We start from the raw sequence: 20,355 nt of genomic DNA on the forward strand, positions 1-20,355 counted from the left end.
CCATACGGAATATAAGGTGTTGTTCCTCCAACCTGAGTGTGGCTTCATCTTTACAGTAGAGGAGGCCGTGGATAGACATGTCAGAATGGGAATGGGATGTGGAATTAAAATGTGTGGCCACTGGGAGATCCTGCTTTCTCTGGCGGACAGAGCGTAGATGTTTAGCGAAGCGGTCTCCCAGTCTGCGTCGGGTCTCACCAATATATAAAAGGCCACACCGGGAGCACCGGACACAGTATATCACCCCAGTCGACTCACAGGTGAAGTGATGCCTCACCTGGAAGGACTGTTTGGGGCCCTGAATGGTGGTAAGGGAGGAAGTGTAAGGGCATGTGTAGCACTTGTTCCACATACACAGATAAGTGCCAGGAGGGAGATCAGTGGGGAGGGATGGGGGGGACGAATGGACAAGGGAGTTGTGTAGGGAGCGATCCCTGCGGAATGCAGAGGGGGGGGAGGGAAAGATATGCTTAGTGGTGGGATCCCGTTGGAGGTGGCGGAAGTTACGGAGAATAATATGTTGGACCCGGAGGCTGGTGGGGTGGTAGGTGAGGACCAGGGGAACCCTATTCCTAGTGGGGTGGTGGGAGGATGGAGTGAGACCAGATGTACGTGAAATGGGGGAGATGCGTTTGAGAGCAGAGTTGATAGTGGAGGAAGGGAAGCCCCTTTCTTTAAAAAATATTCAGTTCATCTACCATTTCCTTGTCTCCCATTACTACCTCTCCAGCATTGTTTTCCAGGGGTCCGATATCCACTGTAGGCTTTCTTTTACACTTTATGTAGCTGGCAAAATTTTTGGTATCTTCTTTAATATTATTGGCTAGCTTACTTTCTTATTCTATCTTTACCTTCTTAATTACTTTCTTTAGTTGCCTTCTGTTGGTTTTTAAAAGCTTCCCAATCCTCTAACTTCCCACTAATTTTTGCTTTTATATGCCCACTCTTTGGTTTTTATGTTAGCTTTGACTTCTCTTTTTATCCGCGGTTGTGTCATCTTGCCTTCAGAATACTTTTTTCTCTTTGCTAAGTATGTATCTGCGCCTTCCGAATTGCATCCAGAAATTCCAGCCATTACTGCTCTGCCGTCATCCCTGCCCGTGTTTTTTTCTAATCAATTCTGGTCAGCTCTTCTCTCATGCCTCTGTAATTCCCATTACCCCACTGTAATACTGATATGTCTGACTTTAACTTCTCCTTCTCAAATTTCAGGATTAATTTGATTATATTTTGATCACTTGTCCCTAAGGGTTCTTTTACCTTAAGCTCTCTAATCGCAACACCCAATCCTGTTAGCTACTCACCTCATGGGCTCAACCATGAGCTGCTCTAAAAAGCCATCTTGTGGGCATTCTAGAAATTCCTCCTCTTGGGATCCAGCACCAACCTGATTTTCCCAATCTACCTGCATATTGAAATCCCCCATGACTATTGTAACACTGACCTTTAGGCATGATTTTTCTATCTCCCATTGAAATTTGTAGACCACATCTTTACTACTATTTGGTGGTCTGTATATAACTCCCATCAGGGTCTTTTTACCCTTGCAACTCCTTAGATCTACCCACAATAATTCAACACCTTCTGACCCACGCCACCCTTCTGCCTTCCTGCCTATCCTTTTGATACAATGTGTAGCCTTGGACATTAAGCTCCCAGCTAAAATCTTCATTCAGCCATGATTCAGTGATGTCTACAACTTCATACAAGCCAATCTGTAACTGTGCTACAAGTAAATCTACATTATTCCATATACTCTGCACGTTCAAATATAACACCTTCATTCCTATGTTCACGCTTTTTGATTTTGTCCACCTTTGACATTGCAACTCATCCCGTTGATTGCAATGTTGCCCTATCATCTGCCTCTCCTTGCTAGGAGTCTCACTATACACTGACTTTCTTTGTAAACCAACTACCTCATCTTCAGTGTTATCATCCCCCTGTCAAGTTAGTTTAAAGCATCCTGAACAACTCTAGTAAACCCGCCCACAAGGATATTGGTCCACCTTGGGTCCAGGTGTAACCTGTCCCTTTTGTTCAGGTTATACATTCCCCAGAAGACATCCCAATGGTCTATAAACCTGAACCCCTGCCCCCTGCACGAGTTCCTCAGCCACGCATTCACCTGCCAAGTGTATGGGGTGTCAGGGAGGGGTAGCACCTCTGGTGGGGGAACATGTTGTGTCCTTTTCAGGGCGGTTAGTCCACCTTTGGTCCCCACCTGGAACTCAGCTCTCACTTGTGGCTCCCTGTAGCTGTTTGCATGCGACAGCGGCCACACCCCGGGCAACAGCTTCGACAAGCCAGCTAAACCAGATGAGGGTAGCCGACGGGTCTCAAACCCTTGGTGTGATAGGGAGTTGTCTATCCCAGCATGTGAAGACAGACTGCGGCGGATTGAGCGGACGAGACCTATGGAAGGTCCAATGGTCAAGAAGGCGGTCTCTGCAAGCGTCGTGGAATGTGTAGAGCAGGACAAGACACAGAAGACGTCCTGGTCATCCACTGCGCCTAGACCCATCTCCAGCCGTCTAGACTCTGTCTTGTCACTGGATCCAGATGGGAATTGGGAAGAGAGAGTGAGGCTGACGCTGCGCAACTCTCCTTCACTTAAATCCAAATCACGCGCTAGTCTTGACACCATCATAATGGTGTCAAGGCCCTCATCGACGTCAACGATGGATGAACAACCTGCCAAATCACCCTGTTCTTACCCTCACTGCTGAGTGGCATAGGCAGAAATCCAGAGATTACTACCCTGGAGGTCCTGTTTTACACCTTTCTGCCAATGGTAGCTCCCTATAATCTCTCTTCAGGACCTCCTCACCTTGTCTACTTAATAGCAGTTTGCACTGCTTGCCTTTTGGAAAGGCAGATGATGTCAACTTATAGCAGTACATTATAGATGAGATCAAAGGTCATATGAAGGCTAGATTTAAGTAACATCAAAATATAAAGAATGCATTAGCTGCCAGTGTTCAACTTGCCTTTATGACTTATAATTCCCAAAATAGATTGGAAAAACAGGATCAAAGCTAAATCTGTTTTCATCCTCATGCAGCAACAGCTTTGAGTTCTTCTGCATAGCATTGCAGGACATTAATCCACCCAGACGTATTAGCTGCTGTAACACTGTAATTGTATTCATCTCATTATACCAACTACTGAATTAAGGAGCCTGGGCTCGGAACCTTTCTATCAGTCTGAATATTGTTCTGGGAAAGGGGAAGCATATTAATCCTCTACATTGTCCACCATTGAGCACATCTACATGGAGCATTGTTGCAGGAAAGCAGTACAGTATCCATCATTAGGGACACGCAGCACACAGGTCATGCTCTCTTCTCGCTGCTGCCATCATGAAGAAGGTACAGGAACCTCAGGACTCACACCACCAGGTTCAGGAACAGTTATTACCCTCAACCATCAGATTCTTGAACGAAAGGGGATAACTTCACTCAACTTCACTTGCCCCATCACTGAAATGTTCCCGCAATGTATAGACTCACTTTCAAGGACTCTTCATCTCATAGTCTTGATATTTATTATTATTATTATTATCATTTATTTTTGTATTTGCACAATTTATTGTATTTGCACACTGGTTGAAACCCCAAGTTGGTGCAGTCTTTCAATGATTCTACTATGGTTATTGGATTTATTGAGTATGCCCACAAGAAAATGAATCTCAAGGTTGAATATGCAAACATATGTGTACTTTGCTAATAAATTTATTTTGAACTTTCTCTTGTTGATTCTCCTCAAGCTGAAAGAAAAAAACTATTATTTAAAAGATTTATTATTATTCAATTTATGTTGCAAAGTTTGAAACCCCAACAAATATGATTGATGACCTGCAACATTACTGTAAAAACACATTAAACAATACCAATAAAAATACCCCCACCCCTCAAAAATATAGAATTATTGACACAAGCCAACCAACTTGAATACTTTAGAATATCTTAATATATGTAAGAAATGAAATTACATTATGTATATTATTTATTCCGGATGTCCTCAAAGCACTGTGCATCCAACACACTTTTGAAGTTAAGTCACTTCCATCAAATGGAAAACATGATAGAAGCTCCTGCCAGTGATAACGGCCAGGTAATCTGACTTAGTCATATTCACTGAGGGATAAATGTTGGCCAGTACTCAAGGAAGAACTTTCCTGCTCATCTTAACATCACGTCCAAAAGTGCAGCACTCCATGTGGTACACTGAACTTTGTCCACATTTTTCTAGAGTGGAAGTCGAACATTAATGCTTCTGACTCAGAAGTGTGCTATCCACAAAGCATGACTTGTAGTCTTTCATTTAAACAAAATATAAGAAAATGTCACTTACCCTGGCTTAGTGCTAATGATGGTGCATACGTGACAATGCCAAGATAAAAGAACTGGAAAGTAAAAGAAAATAATATTACCTAAGATATAAATTAATAACACAATAAGGATCTGTTTTATATCCACTTGACGTAATTAGTTCTTAGTATAATTAAAGGTCTAAAAAGAATTCATTGGTTAAAATGCTCAATTTTGTTAGGATACAACAGGAAATACTTAATCAGCTCATGGATGATGTTCTCAGGACATGAAATTTGAGGCCATGACAAAAGATTGGATAAACTGGGGAAACAGAGAAGGCTGATGGATTACATAAGATTATGAGTGGCCTGGGGGGGGGGGGGGGCAGGTGAACAGAAAATATTATTCCCTTAGCAATGGAGTCAAAAGCCAAGAACATTGATAGAGGGGAGAACAGGAAATACTTTTCAACCAGAGGATGATAGGGATCTGGACCTCACTCACTGAAAGGTGGTAAACTTAGAACAGTACAGCACAGGAACAAGCCCTTCAGCCCACAGTGACGTGCTGAACCAATTAAATTAGTAATCAAATGGGCAACTAAACTAATCCCCTCTGCCCACATAAAGTCCACATCCTTCAATTTTCCTCATGTTCATGTGCCTATCTGAATGTCCCTTAAAAGTCTCTAATGTTTCTGCCTCTAACACTGCAGGCAGGTAAAGGTAGAAACCCTCTTCACATGTAAGCAGTAATGGAATGTGTACTTGAACCCTAGCCTGAGGAACAAAGGACTTAATGCTGGAAACTGTAATGGGTTATCTTTTGTTAAAATGGCACAGATGGAACAGACCAAGTGATCTTCACAATGAGATGAACAGTTTTCAGCTATGTCACAATTTCCAACAATTCTAAGATGGAAATGGTCCATTATTTAAATCTTATCATTTAAATAATGAATTGAGCATATAGTTGGAATCTACAATAGATGCTGTTGAAGAATTTTGTAAGATTGAGTATTATTTATCTGGACGTCTAGAAGATGATACAATCTCTCTTAATGGAATACGAGCTAAACATACTGTAGAACAGAAAGAATGTGATAGGAGAGGAGAGTGGATCATAGGAGAAAGGGAAGGGAGAAGGGGGAAGGGACCCAGGAGGAAATGATAGGCAGGTGAGAAGAATTAGAAGGTCAGAGTGGGGAATGGGGTGGGGCTGGAATAGGAATTAGTTTGCCAGAAGGAGAAATTGATATTCATGTCATCAGGTTGGAGGGTACCCAGATGGAATATGAAAAGTTGCTCCTCCACTCTGAGGGTGATTATTAGCACTTAAGTAAGTACCAGTGAAACAAAAAAGGAAACCACTATTTTTCTAATAAAAGCACACAGTTGCTTATAACTTAGACAGAATTTGCCATTACATTTCGTCGAGAGAAAATTTGAGAATCCAGAAGTTGTCAGCAAGACAAGTAATTGGCATCAGTAATGTACGAACCATCCACATACCAGACAGATGCCAAAAGGAACTGCACAAAAATCACATGAAATTGCAAATATCAAAAGCCAATTGCATAGAATTTGAAGAACATTTTTAAATGTACGTTTGAACTTACCATATATATCATGAAGCAACAAACAACTTGATATCTCACCATCTGACCAAATCTTCTATTAAGGTACTGTGAAAATATAATTGATTTTTTTTTATTTTACTGCACGGTTTACTTGTAAAAACAAAGCAAAACCGCTAAGAGAATGAGTAAAGGATTCAACACTGTATGACACATTTCCAAATACTGTACACTGAGTACCAAATTGAAAAAATTACATACAATCCTTTATGACGAAACCAGCAAAGACAAATGATCTTATATAACGATAGAGAACTAACAAACTAGCTTAGCAATAGTGAAACAAGTGAAGCAAAGTTCTGTAGAAAATTCTGTAGAAAAATTTGCCAAGAACAATCATGGTCATGAGACCATGATTGCTTACATCATAGGACACAGTACATAATGGTGATGATAACAAATATATACATGTAACTGTTTAGAATGCTTTCTAGTGGCCACAGTATGTGTGGACCATTCGTCAATGGAACTAGGTTAGGAAATTCACTATGCAACTTGTAATTAATCGAAGCTGGCACTTTATTATCTCTGTACAAATGGCAACGTAATTATGTTGACCCCGCGCCAACAGCTTGGAACATGAATTCCACTGTCCCCTCTGTACCAATACTCACTCAGACCACTTGTCCAATTTATAACACTGAAATAAGGGATCTCTGTTGGCCAAATGAATGATCCTTTCTTCCCGCAGCCCCCGGCATGGGAGTTCTTCCTTGCGATGGTGGATCTCTTGAGAGAGTTATCACTGACAGCACACTCGAAGTGTCCACTTTTATATTCGTTCCTTACCAATTCAAATATTGCATTCTAGTGTCATTGGCTGTAGGTCATCTGATTGACCTTTAACACCTTTTTATTGGCTTTGCTCTAGGCCAGCATCCATTTATTGCCCTCTTCCCAACAAGTGACAGTTGGTAATTTATGGTTGTTCTCTTCAGTAACCAGCTCGAATCACTCCAGGCAGGCACCAACCCCCCAAATTCACAAACTTACATGTTATGTTACATTAAAGAACACCTCACAAAAATTTCTTATTTGGAAATGATCTCCAGTCCAGCAGATTACCTGAAACATCATTGTGTCTACTTTAAAACACAGAAAGCAAAGCAACTCCATCTGACAAAATGGAGGATAGAAAACACTTCCACAAAGTGGTAGCCTCCATCTCTAAGCACATGGCAGGAACAAAGGCAGTTGAACTGTCTGCTTCCACTGTCCTTGACCCATTCAAGTTCAACATTTTCTTCCATATTTTAAATCCGCCAAGGCCAACGGTATATATATGCAGCATATAATGATGACAATGCTGGTGATACTTATTACCAATTAGAGAAATCTAAAATTAAAGGCAATTAAACGAGCACAGTATTCAGGACATACAATTCCCACTGGGAATATTGGAGTCACAAAGAAGTCTGTTTCAAAGTTCTTCCATATTAACTTGAGCTGTGATGCATAATATCTAACCTACAGAGCACAATTAACCCACCCTACAAGATGCACTTCAGTCCACCTAATGGTTAGATTCTAACCACTCTCTATCCGAGCTAATCCAGTTGTAGGGCTATCAACAGTCATGCAGCTGAAATGGAAATTGGCTGTCCAATTCCATACTAATATGGCTTACTAATTTTCTGTAATATCAACAGAGGATGCAGATGTAGGTCTGGGAAATCCAAGGACAGCTCCCAGCTCCCTAAGAGAAGCATTCTGTCACAGTAGTGATTTCTTAGATATCACCAGTAGTGCTGTGGAAGATGTAGCATCTAGCTTCTCCACTAAAGGAAGTGGTAAATGCTTGTATTCTGAGGGGGGAGGTATGAATATCTATGTTTTCTAAGAAAAAGGTGCTTTCATCGCAACTTTTCTGAATGACTTTTGCATTTACTTCAGAAGTTCCGTTTGTCTCAGAGCTCCATCAGTGCTAGTAACCACTGGGCCTTAGTTCTTTCATTGAAATAAAGCTCTTTCTTCTCTTTCTTTTTAAATCTTTTTATTGAGTAAGTATACAAAAAAGGTAAGCCATATAAACATTAATACAATGTTAAAGTATAATAAAATTCCAAAAGATAACAATACCAAAAAGAAAATACTACAAACAATGTAATTTAAGCATAAGAAAGCAAGATAACATAATAGTATACTAGATTTTATATATATCAATGGAAAAAAAAAGAAAAAAAAACCCCAAAAAAAAAACCCACCGTGCAACTAACTAAAAGCAAAGCAAAGCAATGGGCTAACTTGAAACCAAACAGAGTTAAACTTAAAATCACGTCCTCAATCCCGACCTCCATTAAAACAGTGAAAAAAAAACAAGAAGGGTAAGCTCTTTCTTCTCAACAATCCGAGAAATGCTCAAGTACTTTAAAAAAACTAACTACTGCAGATGTGGGGATTTGAAATATAAACAGAAAATACTGGAAAGACTCAGCAGGTCTACAAAATCTGCGAAGCGGAAACATTGCCAAAATGTCAAAGTCATTGACCTGAATTTTAAATCTTCTTATCTCCACAGATGCTGCTTAACCTGGAGATTCCTAGCTCATGGGTAATGCTGAGGCCATTTACAAGGTTAAAAATATTAGTATGGATTTGATGAATGCATCAATGAGAACCACCACTTGTGTCCTAAAACATGACAAACTGTGTCAGCATCTGCAAAGTATAATTAAAGTAAAACACCTTTCTGTTAGTGGCCCTCAGAAGTGATTTGGATTAGAAATCCTACATCCCCTTAAGAGGTTGTGCAGCACTGAGCCAGAAGATAAAAGAAATTAAAAACCATAGAAACCATAGAAACTACAGCACAGAAACAGGCCTTTTGGCCCTTCTTGGCTGTGCCGAACCATTTTCTGCCTAGTCCCACTGACCTGCACACGGACCATATCCCTCCATACACCTCCCATCCATGTATCTGCCCAATTTATTCTTAAATGTTACAAAAGAACCCGCATTTACCACCTCGTCTGGCAGCTCATTCCATACTCCCACCACTCTCTGTGTGAAGAAGTCCCCCCTAATGTTCCCTTTAAACTTTTCCCCCCTCACACTTAACCCATGTCCTCTGGTTTTTTTCTCCCCTTGCCTCAGTGGAAAAAGCCTGCTTGCATTCACTCTATCTATACCCATCATAATTTTATATACCTCTATCAAATCTCCCCTCATTCTTCTACGCTCCAGGGAATAAAGTCCTAACCTATTCAACCTTTCTCTGGAACTGAGTTTCTCAAGTCCCGGCAACATCCTTGTAAACCTTCTCTGCACTCTTTCAACCCTATTTATATCCTTTCTGTAACTTGGTAACCAAAATTGAACACAATACTCCAGATTCGGCCTCACCAATGCCTTATACAACCTCATCATAACATTCCAGCTCTTATACTCAATACTTTGATTAATAAAGGCCAATGTACCAAAAGCTCTCTTTACGACCCTATCTACCTGTGACGACACTTTTAGGGAATTTTGTATCTGTATTCCCAGATCCCTCTGTTCCACTGCACTCCTCAGTGCCTTACCATTAACCCTGTATGCTCTACGTTGGTTTGTCCTTCCAACGTGCAATACCTCACACTTGTCTGTATTAATCTCCATCTGCCATTTTTCAGCCTATTTTTCCAGCTGGTCCAAGTCCCTCTGCAAGCTCTGAAAACCTTCCTCACTGTCTACTACACCTCCAAACCTCGTTTCATCAGCAAACTTGCTGATCCAATTTACCACATTATCATCCAGATCATTGATATAGATGACAAATAACAATGGACCCAGCACTGATCCCTGTGGCACACCACTAGTCACAGGCCTCCACTCAGAGAAGCAATTCTCTACCACCACTCTCTGGCTTCTTCCATCGAGCCAATGTCTAATCCAATTTACCACCTCTCCATGTATACCTAGCGACTGAATTTTCCTAACTAACCTCCCATGCGGGACCTTGTCAAAGGCCTTACTGAAGTCCATGTAGACAATATCCACTGCCTTCCCTTCATCCACTTTCCTGGTAACCTCCTCGAAAAACTCCAACAGATTGGTCAAACATGACCTACCATGCACAAAGCCATGTTGACTCTCCCTAATAAGCCCCTGTCTATCCAAATGCTTGTAGATTCTGTCTCTTAGTACTCCCTCCAATAACTTACCTACTACTGACGTTAAACTCACCGGCCTATAATTTCCCGGATTACTTTTCGATCCTTTTTTAAACAACGGAACAACATGAGCCACTCTCCAATCCTCCGGCACTTCACCCGTAGACAGCGACATTTAAATATTTCTGCCAGGGCCCCCGCAATTTCAACACTAGTCTCCTTCAAGGTCCGAGAGAACACTCTGTCAGGTCCCGGGGATTTATCCACTTTAATTTTCCTCAAGACAGCAAGCACCTCCTCCTTTTTAATCTGTACAGTTTCCATGGTCTCACTACTTGATTCCCTCAATTCCATAGATTTCATGCCAGCTTCCTTAGTAAATACAGACGCAAAAAACCTATTTAAGATCTCCCCCATTTCCTTTGGTTCCGCACAAAGCCGACCACTCTGATCTTCAAGAGGACCAATTTTATCCCTTACAATCCTTTTGCTCTTAATATACTTGTAAAAGCTCTTTGGATTATCCTTCACTTTGACTGCCAAGGCAACCTCATGTCTTCTTTTAGCCCTCCTGAGTTCTTTCTTAAGTATTTTCTTGCACTTCTTATACTCCTCAAGCACCTGATTTACCCCCTGTTTCCTATACATTTCATACAACTCCCTCTTCTTCTTTATCAGAGTTGCAATATCCCTTGAGAACCAAGGTTCCTTATTTCTATTCAATTTGCCTTTAATCCTGACAGGAACATACAAACTCTGCACTCTCAAAATTTCCCCTTTAAAGGCTTCCCACCTACCGATCACATCTGAAAACAAAATGAAAATTAAAAATGTTTACCTCATAAGTGCTAATTAAGTTTAGTCTGTAGAACAATGGAATGTAGATCAGAGTAGTGACTATCATTGTAATCAACCAAGTGACACCAAACATCAGGAACATCATCCCAAAGTTGTATACTTCCACTGGATTTCCAATCACTGTAATAAGGTTAGAAAAGACTCATTTAAGTAAAATAGTACTTTACACTTTCATATGACTATAAACTTATTGTAATTGTGTTACCTGATGTTAAGAATGTAAAATTTATTGTATCATCTAAGCATGTAAATATTCAGTTTTTCTAAATTGTTATTAGCAGAGATATTTAAATAAAATCTTGCAGTTTGTGCTGATAACAAGGTCAGATTTACTTGTAACTGTCTGTAATGAATTGTTGATGGCTCTTCTGCTTGAATAGTCATAAAAAAGTACAGCACAGAAACAGGCTCTTTGACCCATTTAATCCATGCTGAGCCACTGAACAGCAACATATATTCCTCTGGTGCTTCTAGGCAGGTAAGAATAGGATTTTATTCCAATGACAAAGAGGAAATAATGTTACATGACTACATCTGGATGGTTTCTGACCCTATACACATATACCTGCCATCCTTGTTCTTCTGGGCAGTAGGAGTTGAAGGTTTCAGAAGAGACCTTAGCAGACTGTTGTACCACATTAAGTAAATGGGCAGCATTCCAGCCACAATGCACTAGAGATGGAGGAAGTGAATATTTAAAGTGGGGGCTGGTGATTAACAATCTTTGGTCTAGATGAAAAATTGTTCATGGAACAGTTATTCTCAAGATTCGTGAAACCATTTCCAGATTTTTTTTTAAGTCACAGAATAATTAAACTTCAGAAAGAGACCATTTAGCCTATTGAGTCTTCTGTTACCTCTTCAATAAACTCAGTCAAATATGTTAGGCACAATTCTCACACCAAAAGTCAAAGATCGTTTTTTTCAAATGCTGGAAGACCTTGTCACTCAGAATCTTGTACAAAGTACATTAACTTTTTCACCACTGATATCAGGCACATCAGCCTGTAATTCGCTGGTTTATCCTTATAGCCCTCCTAAAAAAAGCATAACATTAGACATACTCCAGTCTTCCATTACCTCACCTGTCACTAAAGATCCTTGCCTGGACCTCTGCAATTTCTTGCTTAGCTGCTACAACATCCTTCGATACACTTGATTGAACCCTGTTGATTTATCTATCTTAATATGGGTGGCAGGGTGGAGATATATCTCTACCAAGGGAGGTGCCCTCTGCTAGCCTGCAACTCACCCTTAGGCAAGGTGTAGCACCTGCTTAGCAGCCCCCCCATACACACAGTCAGGGTCACATGAACCATGGGAGCAGGTAGAGCATGATCGAATGAACAACTGGTGCATATCACAAGTCCTGGTTATGGAACCAATGACACCAGGCAGATAACCTCTGAAGAGTATTATAATGACTGGGGTCACCTATCTTGTAAAAACACTGCCCAGAAGGCTGTAATGGCAAACCACTTCTGTAGAAAAATTTGCCAAAAACAATCATGGTCATGGGCCGTGATCACCCACATCATGCAACATGACACAGAATTATGATTATGATGAATATACCTTAAGACCACCTGTCACCTTAAACATCTATTCCTTCCTTTCGAGACACAGAATGATAGCAAGGTGTACCATCAACAAAATACATAAAAGTTACATAACTAGATCACCATGACCGAACTCTCCAAGTTATGATCTCTACCAAGGTAGTGTGATCATTCGAGTCAAGTATGATATTTTCCTAAGGGGTTGGCTCCTGGTGGGTCCTCGGGTGATTGTAGAGGCCGATATGGAATCCACATATTCTGGTGCAGTGTGGGCAAGAGAAAGTGGTGGCTGTGGTTAGTTGTTGGGTCTTTTGGCTGTTCAGTCTCTCCTTTCACCGCTCTCGCTTGCTCTCTGCAGCACAACGAAGGTAATTCTCATGTAACACAGCTCCCTCTTGAACAGATTTCTTCCATGTGTACCAGGTGTATCTATTGAGTGCAATGACTTCCTAGTTTTTAGATGTAATGTTGAATCTCTTCAGGCTGAGTTAGATGTTTTCTTTGAATGCATTCAAATGATTTTGATGTGATCTCTACCATCATGATGAAGGATTCAAGCACATGGGACAGCAGTACCTGCATGTTCTGCTCCAAAATTACACACCACTTTGGCTAGGAAACACAGTATATTATATTGCTCCTCCATCACTGGACACAAATCCTGAAACCCAGATACACTGTGGGAAGAATTTCATCAGAAGCATTATATTGGTCTAACAAAATAGTTCACCACCACTTTCTCAAGGGCAAAAAGGTGTGGAAAATAAAGACTAGCCTGTCCAGTAATAACATAGGTCTTGAAAAATTAATTTGAAGAAATATTTTGCACATTGTAACACATCCCATTCAGTGTCTCTTGTCAATTATTTCCCAGCTTTAGCATTATGGTCAAAAGTCTTATAAACTGGGATAATCTTGTTTAACAATAATCAGCACTGAGATTGAATCTGCTGTAGACCCACTAGTTACAGTGATGACTTGAATGCCATCATAAAGCAGTTACAAGATAGAGAGGTATTTCTTTGCATGGCCAAATTGGAGAATGATGTTACAAGGACTATCTCGATTGATAAAATTAAGAAAGCAATCATGTACAAAGTGTTCTTTCTAACAGATACTGATCACTGCTCATTCCTTAATAAGTTTCTCCACCATCCTTGACTTTCAGCTAGTTGGGATCATGATACTACTGAGGAATCTATGCACGGTTATGAGCAAGTTCTTAGTGTCTGCCTTCCTTTCCAGTCCTGAAGAAGGATCTCAGCTCAAAACATCGACTGTTTATTTATTTTCATAGCTGCTGGCTGACCTGCTGAATTCCTCCAGCATTTTGTGTGTGTTCCTCTGGATTTCCAGCATTTCAGAACCTCTTGCATTAGTACTCCTTAGGTTACCAACTTCCTCTTGGACATTGTCAGGTGCACATAAAGCTGATTCTCTTCCCTCAGAGCATAGAGTATCTTATCCATCTCGCATTTCTGGCTAATTAGTTGCTGGTGTTCTGGTCTTTCTTATTAAACAAGTTCTGCTGTTTTCTGATAGTTAAGCCAAGTCTTTTTATGGGTTTCTTGCTGGATTAGAGCTGATCTAAAGACAAAGGGGAAATTGATCAACCTGTATCTCCTCCACCCCAAAACTAAGGTCACCCCAGTTTAAGTTATTGGTCTCCATTCACCAGCTGACATTTGCGCAAGTTCAGAGGTTGAGCTCCAAGTTGTCATCAACACACTGACACACATGAGACAATTAATCTTATACTTAATATTTGCAAAAGGAAAAGTACATTTTAATAACAAGGGAAAATCAGCTTAGCATATTGTGACGAGAATACACATAAATTAAGATGTTTGCTGGCCTGGGCTAGCACCAGTGGCATCAGCAGTTGGTCTGCCACCTGTCCTCAGGGGAGGGAGAGATAAGGCACACAATGAAGCAGCATTTGGAGGTGTTAATGAAGGAGCCATCAGTCTGGGTATTGTCAAGATCGGCTCCCCCTTTGAACCCTGAACTGTTTGAAGTGATGAACAGGCGATTTGGAGATGTGTAATGAAGGGACGGGAGAGAGAGCTGTCTAGAGCGGCTCCCCCTTTGATGGACAGGCGATACCCCAGCAGGGGGATAAAAAGGGACAGGTTCGCTAAGGCAACACACACGACACCCCGAGGCAATGAGACCCTGGAAGCGGTGCGCCTCTCACAAGTCGGTGGGAAGCTCTTGGACGGCTGATCGCGGGATCAGCCTTAGACGCACAGGGTGGAAAGGTACGATCAGCGGGAACCCAGTGTGTGTCCTCCCTTGCTTGGGTGCCGGGTTCACTGCAGAGGATCGACCGCATCTGGAGGAGGGGTCACAGTCGGTGACCCCAGGTGACATCACAAAGGGCTCGCCCGAAAGCTGCTTGTGAGCAATATCGCAGGTCTGTGAGTGGAAGCCGTTTTGAATGATCAGTCGTTCTCGTTCTCTCTCTCCCTCCCCCCACGTTGTCCATCGCCATGGCAACGATTACTGCGAACTGAACTAAATTGAACTGGACTTTGTGTCACTTTGAAATTGGTCATTTACCCCTAGACAATGATAGAGCTTGATTGATCCTGTTATCTTAATTCTGTGCACATGTGTGTTTATCATTGCTGAACTGTTGTATTTATTATCCTTTTGATTACTATGTTGCTTGTTTCTTTAATAAAACTTTCTTAGTTCTAGTAATCCAGACTCCAACTGAGTGATCCATTTCTGCTGGTTTGGCAATCCAGTTACGGGGTACGTAACAATATTTACAGACTAGCTTCAATAAAATTAGCAATTTACAATGTAATATCAATATAATTTTCACAGTGAAATATACAGATACCTGTTATACCAGACAAAAAACTTGAAGCCAATGAAAGAGCAATTGGGTATGCAGAGATCTGTCTATTAAAAAAAAAAGAAAAACACTTTAAGCAAAGTCCAAAGTAAATTTATTACCAAAGTACAGTACATATATATCACAATATACAACCCTGAAATTCATTTTCTTGCGTGTATACTCAATAAATCTATAGAATAATACCACAACAGAATCAGATGAAAGACTGTATTAAATTGGGCATTCAGCCAGCGTGCAGAAGACAACAAACCGTGCAAATACAAACAGAAAGAAATAATAAATCAATCAATCAATAAGCAATAAATTTTGAGAACATGGGATACAGTCCTTGAAAGTGAGCCCATTGGTTGTGGGAACATTTAAATGATGGGGCAAGTGAAGCTGAGAGAGGGTATCCCCTTTCGTTCAACAGCCGGATGGTTGAGGGGTAGTAACTGTTCCTGAACCTGGTGGTGTGAATCATGAGGCTCCTCTACCTTCTTCCTGATGGCAGCAGCAAGAAGAGAGCATGTCCTGGGTGGTGAGAGTCCCTGATGATGGACCCTGCTTTCCTGCGCAGTTTCTTGTGGTGGGGAGGGCTTTAACCATGGGCATATTCACTGATGTTTATATGATTTTCCATGTTAGACTGTGATGCAGCCAATCAATACACTCTCTACTACTCATCTATGGAAGTTTATCAAAGTTTACATGTCATGCCAAATCTCCGCAAATTCCTAAGTAAAGGCGCCGAGGCATAATCATTGGTTCTTTTTGCAATTTGCAAAAACTTTATTACAAGAGATAATAGATTTAACAAAGTTTGCTATGAGAAGCTTCCAAAGTGTACTCACCTGTTTCCCACTAGAAACTCTTCAGTTGATTCTTGCCCAGACCTTCTGTCTTTAAAAGCACAAAACAATCCAATTGCTGCAGAAACAAGCACCATAGCAGCAAAAACCACATAATCCCAGACTTGAAAGACATTGCTGTCAACCATGACTGTTCCTTTTGACAAAGGCAGAGCTCAAAAGGACAGATGAAACCAATAAATCTGATAAGAAGTCTAAAGGTTCATACTTAATTGTTTCAAGATTGATTAGCTGGCCGTTCTTTTGTTGAAAATTAGCCCAAAGCAATATTTCTGAAGGTGTTTCAAGATTGTTTTCAATATGAAATTGAATCAGCCATCGTTTCATTATGATTTGATAAACTATCTCTATTGGTTGGTCTTTGTCATTAATCAGACTTTTCTGTCAATAGCACTTTGTTGTTAATCTGAATGCTGAAATGGAAAGCTGGCTACAAAATATAATGTGCATTACATATAATATAAATATGATGCAAGTGTAATGAAATGTAAGATATATGTTATAAAGTGTAGCTCATATTTATCCATGAATAGTCTACAACTCAATGGCTTTCTAATTTTTAGGTAATGCCTCCCCCCACCCCCTTCTGATCTTGCTCTGGTCCTCTTGAGTAGACTCAGTAGGCTGAAAGGTCTAATTCTACTCCTATGCCTTATGGTCCTATTTTTCCACAACCTCTCCCCATCTCCCCTTCATCCATTTTTGTCCCCTTCCTGGTTCCATTCACCTACTTTACACATTCTCCCTCCCAGCGGCCCTTCATCCACCATCTGGTTCCAACTACTGTTGACTTCTTTGCTAATGGGTTGCCATGCTCATCTCCTTTGATTTTCTGAATCCAGTTCTAATAACACTGTGTTCCTGCTTATCTCTCTCAGCAGCTGTCTCATATCTTCATAACCCCCTTCCTCTACCTTATTCTATTTCCCCACCCACTTTCACCTTCTTTATCTGCCTCCATCTATCATTCATCTGCCACCGTCTCCCACTTCCATCCCACTCACCTTCCTTACCTGCCTGTCTTCTTACACCCTTCCTCATTCTACCAATCACTTCAGGATCCTTTCTCAATGCTTCTCTTCTCCTCTTTATACTGACCATCTTGCCTTTCTACGCTCAGTCCTGATGCAGGGTTTTGACCCGAGATGTTGACAATTCCTTTCCTCCTACAGATGCTGCTCAGCCCAAGGAATTGTTCCACATTCCAACATCTGATGTCTCTTGTGTCTCCTCTCTTGCAAAATTATTTGATGTCATTTGTCAATTGTAAGCAATCTCTTGCATCTGCCATGTTGCATCAAGCAGATCAAGAATTATCATGTACATCTTAAAGAATTATTATGTACAGTAAAATGCAGTTTGTAAACTACTCTAGCACAGTAAATCGAATGCTGGAAATATAAAAACAGGAAATGCAAGAGAAATATTTAGTGGATCAGTTAGCACATGTTGAGAGGAAAAAAAGAATTGCCAGATCAAATGCCAAGAGTTTATAATCTGTCTCCATGATTGCAAAGGATGGGTCTAGCCACCATGACTCGGAATTGTTCTCTTAGGCAGATCTGCATTCTTTCCTTCATCATAGTCATAGAAAAGTACAGCACAGAAACAGGCCCTTTGGCCCATGTAGTCTATGCCAAAACTATTTAAACTGCCTACTTCCATCCCTCTGCACCCAGACCATAGCCCTCCGTGCCCACTCTATCCATTTATCTATCCAAACTTCTCTCTCAAACATTGAAATCAAACTTTCATGCATCACTTGCATTGGTAGCTTGTTTCACACTCTCATCACCCTCTGAATGAAGAAGTTCTTCCTCATGTTCCCCTTAGAGCTTTTCACCTTAACCCATGACCTCTAGTTATAGTCCTACCCAAACTCAGAGGAAAAAACCTGTTTGCATTTACCCTATCTCTACCCCTCATAATTTTGTATACCTCTGTCAATCTCTCCTCAATCTTTCCTTATAACTCAGGTCTTCCTGACGTGGCAATATCTTTGTAAATTTTCTCTGTACTCTTTCAACCTTATTTACATCTTTCCTGTAGGTAGTAACCAAAACTGCACACAATACTCCAAAATTAAACCTCACCAACATATTGTACAATTTCAACATAATGTCATAGACACACCTTACCCAAAACCTCTTTGATCACAAAGAAATTTGGCAGTGGTCTACAAAAAACATCATCAAAAAATGCAAAAAATTAAAACATCAGATCACATGAGGTGGTTCCTCAAACAGACTGTCAAAAGTCACTTGATCGAATAGCTCACCACTAAAACTTTCAAATACCTAGATCTTCCTTGTTTTTTTTTGTTGTTGAGAGAGATGTTCCAAGTTCAGATCTTTCACATATAGTCAGAACATTGGCCATACCACAAGCTGCCTTTGTGACAGCTACACAGGAGATGAGAACATTGCTCATCTCACATTCTGTGCGTCTTTGCCAGGGTAATACAGGAAGAAATGCAGAGGTATTTGAGGCTGGGTAAAAGTAGCTTCTTAATATAGAACCTTGTGCAGAATGAGAAGTTTGTAGGGATGCACATCAAAGCAAAATCAACTGTTGCTGGGAATTCATCAACACAGTGAAGGATAATCTCTGTGTGCCTAAAACTCAAGGGTCTTCCAGAGCAAGATGTCCACAGTCAAGTGCTGCAAACTGACAAGCTCAAAATATGCAGGCCTATGTGCTGAGGCTGAGTACAGTCACTTCAAAGGCCAAGGTAGGACAGCATTCTGACTGATTGCATCACCATCTGTTATGGAGAGGCCACTGCACAGAATCAGAAAAGGCTGCAGAAAGTTGTAAACTCAGCCAACTCTATCATGAGCACTAGCCTCCCCAGCATCAAGGACGTCTTCAAAAGGCAACATCCATCAGTAAGGAACCCCATCACCCAGGAGGTGCCCTCTTCCCATTGCTACCATCGAAGAGGAGGTATAGCAGCCTTAAGAGACACACACTCAACACTTCAGGAAAAGCTTTTTCCTCTCTGCCATTAGATTTCTGACAATGAACCCATGTACACTACCTCACTATTTTTTGCTCTTTTTGCACTACTTATTTTAATTTATTTTTTTATATATAATTTTTATTGTCATTCATAGATTTTATTATTATGTATTACAATGTACTGCTACTGCAAAACAACAAATTTCCCGATGTATGCCAGTGATATTAAACCCAATTCTGATTTGGACTGTTGAGGGCTGTCTTGCCACTGCGTAGTAAATAGTTTAAATGTTCATTAAAATGCATGAACTAATCACTCAGGATTACATATGATCAATAACTAATGTTAATTAATAACATCTCTTGAAAATGTTGTCTTGGATGTACGGTATTGCATATTTTATCTATAAAATATTCAAATATATTTTGAAATTAGGAAATTTCTCGTGAAAAAAATTGCCCTTAGTCTCTTGAGTCATGGTAATATTGTAGCAACTACATTCACAACTAGCATTTGAGTTGTATTCCATTCCAGAAATTTCATTCATTTGTTATGTGCCATGTCATATGACGTGGGCCATCATGGTCTTTCCATGACCATTATTGTTCTTGGCAAATTTGTTGTCATTGCCTTCTTCTGGGCAGTGTCTTTACATTTGGGTGACCCCAGCCATTATCAATAATCTTCAGAGATTGTCTGCCTGGTGACAATGGTCACATAACCAGGACTTGTGATACACACCAGCTGTTCACACAACCACCGCTCCCATGGCTTCATGTAACCCTGATCGAGGAAGGGCTAAGCAGATGCTATACCTTGCCTAAGGGTGACCTACAGGCCAACAGAGGGAAGGAGCGCCTTACATCTCCTTTGGTAGAGGTGTATCTCCACTCCGCCACCCAATCAAGAAATTTACTTTTGAAAGCGTACTGCAATTCAAAAAGTGACAAATAGCACTTTCAGCACAAGAAAAGGGCATTCTGTGAAAAAAAGATCAATGCTTTCAGTTTCTGGAGAACAACATTTAGATTTAGTCAGATATATCATGAAAACAGGCCTTTCAGCCCAGAGTTCACACCACTGATTTACATTAACACAATATTAATCCCATTACTTTATTCTTCCCACATTCTCAACTATCCCAATTCTATCACTCACCTACATGTTAACTGTGACCAATTCCAACCAGCACGTCTTTGGGATGTAGAAGAAA

At 40.6% G+C, this 20,355-nt stretch overlaps 1 protein-coding gene across 1 annotated transcript in view; it reads right to left on the reverse strand.

The window, feature by feature from the left end:
• LOC134336425 (sodium-coupled monocarboxylate transporter 1-like) overlaps window positions 1-16,322 on the reverse strand; it is a 76,237-nt gene extending 59,915 nt beyond the window's left edge. The window contains exons 1-5 of the mRNA XM_063030644.1: window positions 16,163-16,322; window positions 15,312-15,373; window positions 10,882-11,021; window positions 5,935-6,000; window positions 4,357-4,408 (exon numbers count right to left, since the gene is read on the reverse strand). Coding sequence (XP_062886714.1) covers window positions 4,357-4,408; window positions 5,935-6,000; window positions 10,882-11,021; window positions 15,312-15,373; window positions 16,163-16,308 — 466 coding nt within the window. The 5' untranslated portion in view covers window positions 16,309-16,322. The remainder of the gene's footprint in view (window positions 1-4,356; window positions 4,409-5,934; window positions 6,001-10,881; window positions 11,022-15,311; window positions 15,374-16,162) is intronic.
• Window positions 16,323-20,355: the final 4,033 nt, after the last annotated feature.

The sequence above is a fragment of the Mobula hypostoma genome, chromosome 22 (assembly GCF_963921235.1).
Source record: "Mobula hypostoma chromosome 22, sMobHyp1.1, whole genome shotgun sequence".
Taxonomy (NCBI): domain Eukaryota; kingdom Metazoa; phylum Chordata; class Chondrichthyes; order Myliobatiformes; family Myliobatidae; genus Mobula; species Mobula hypostoma.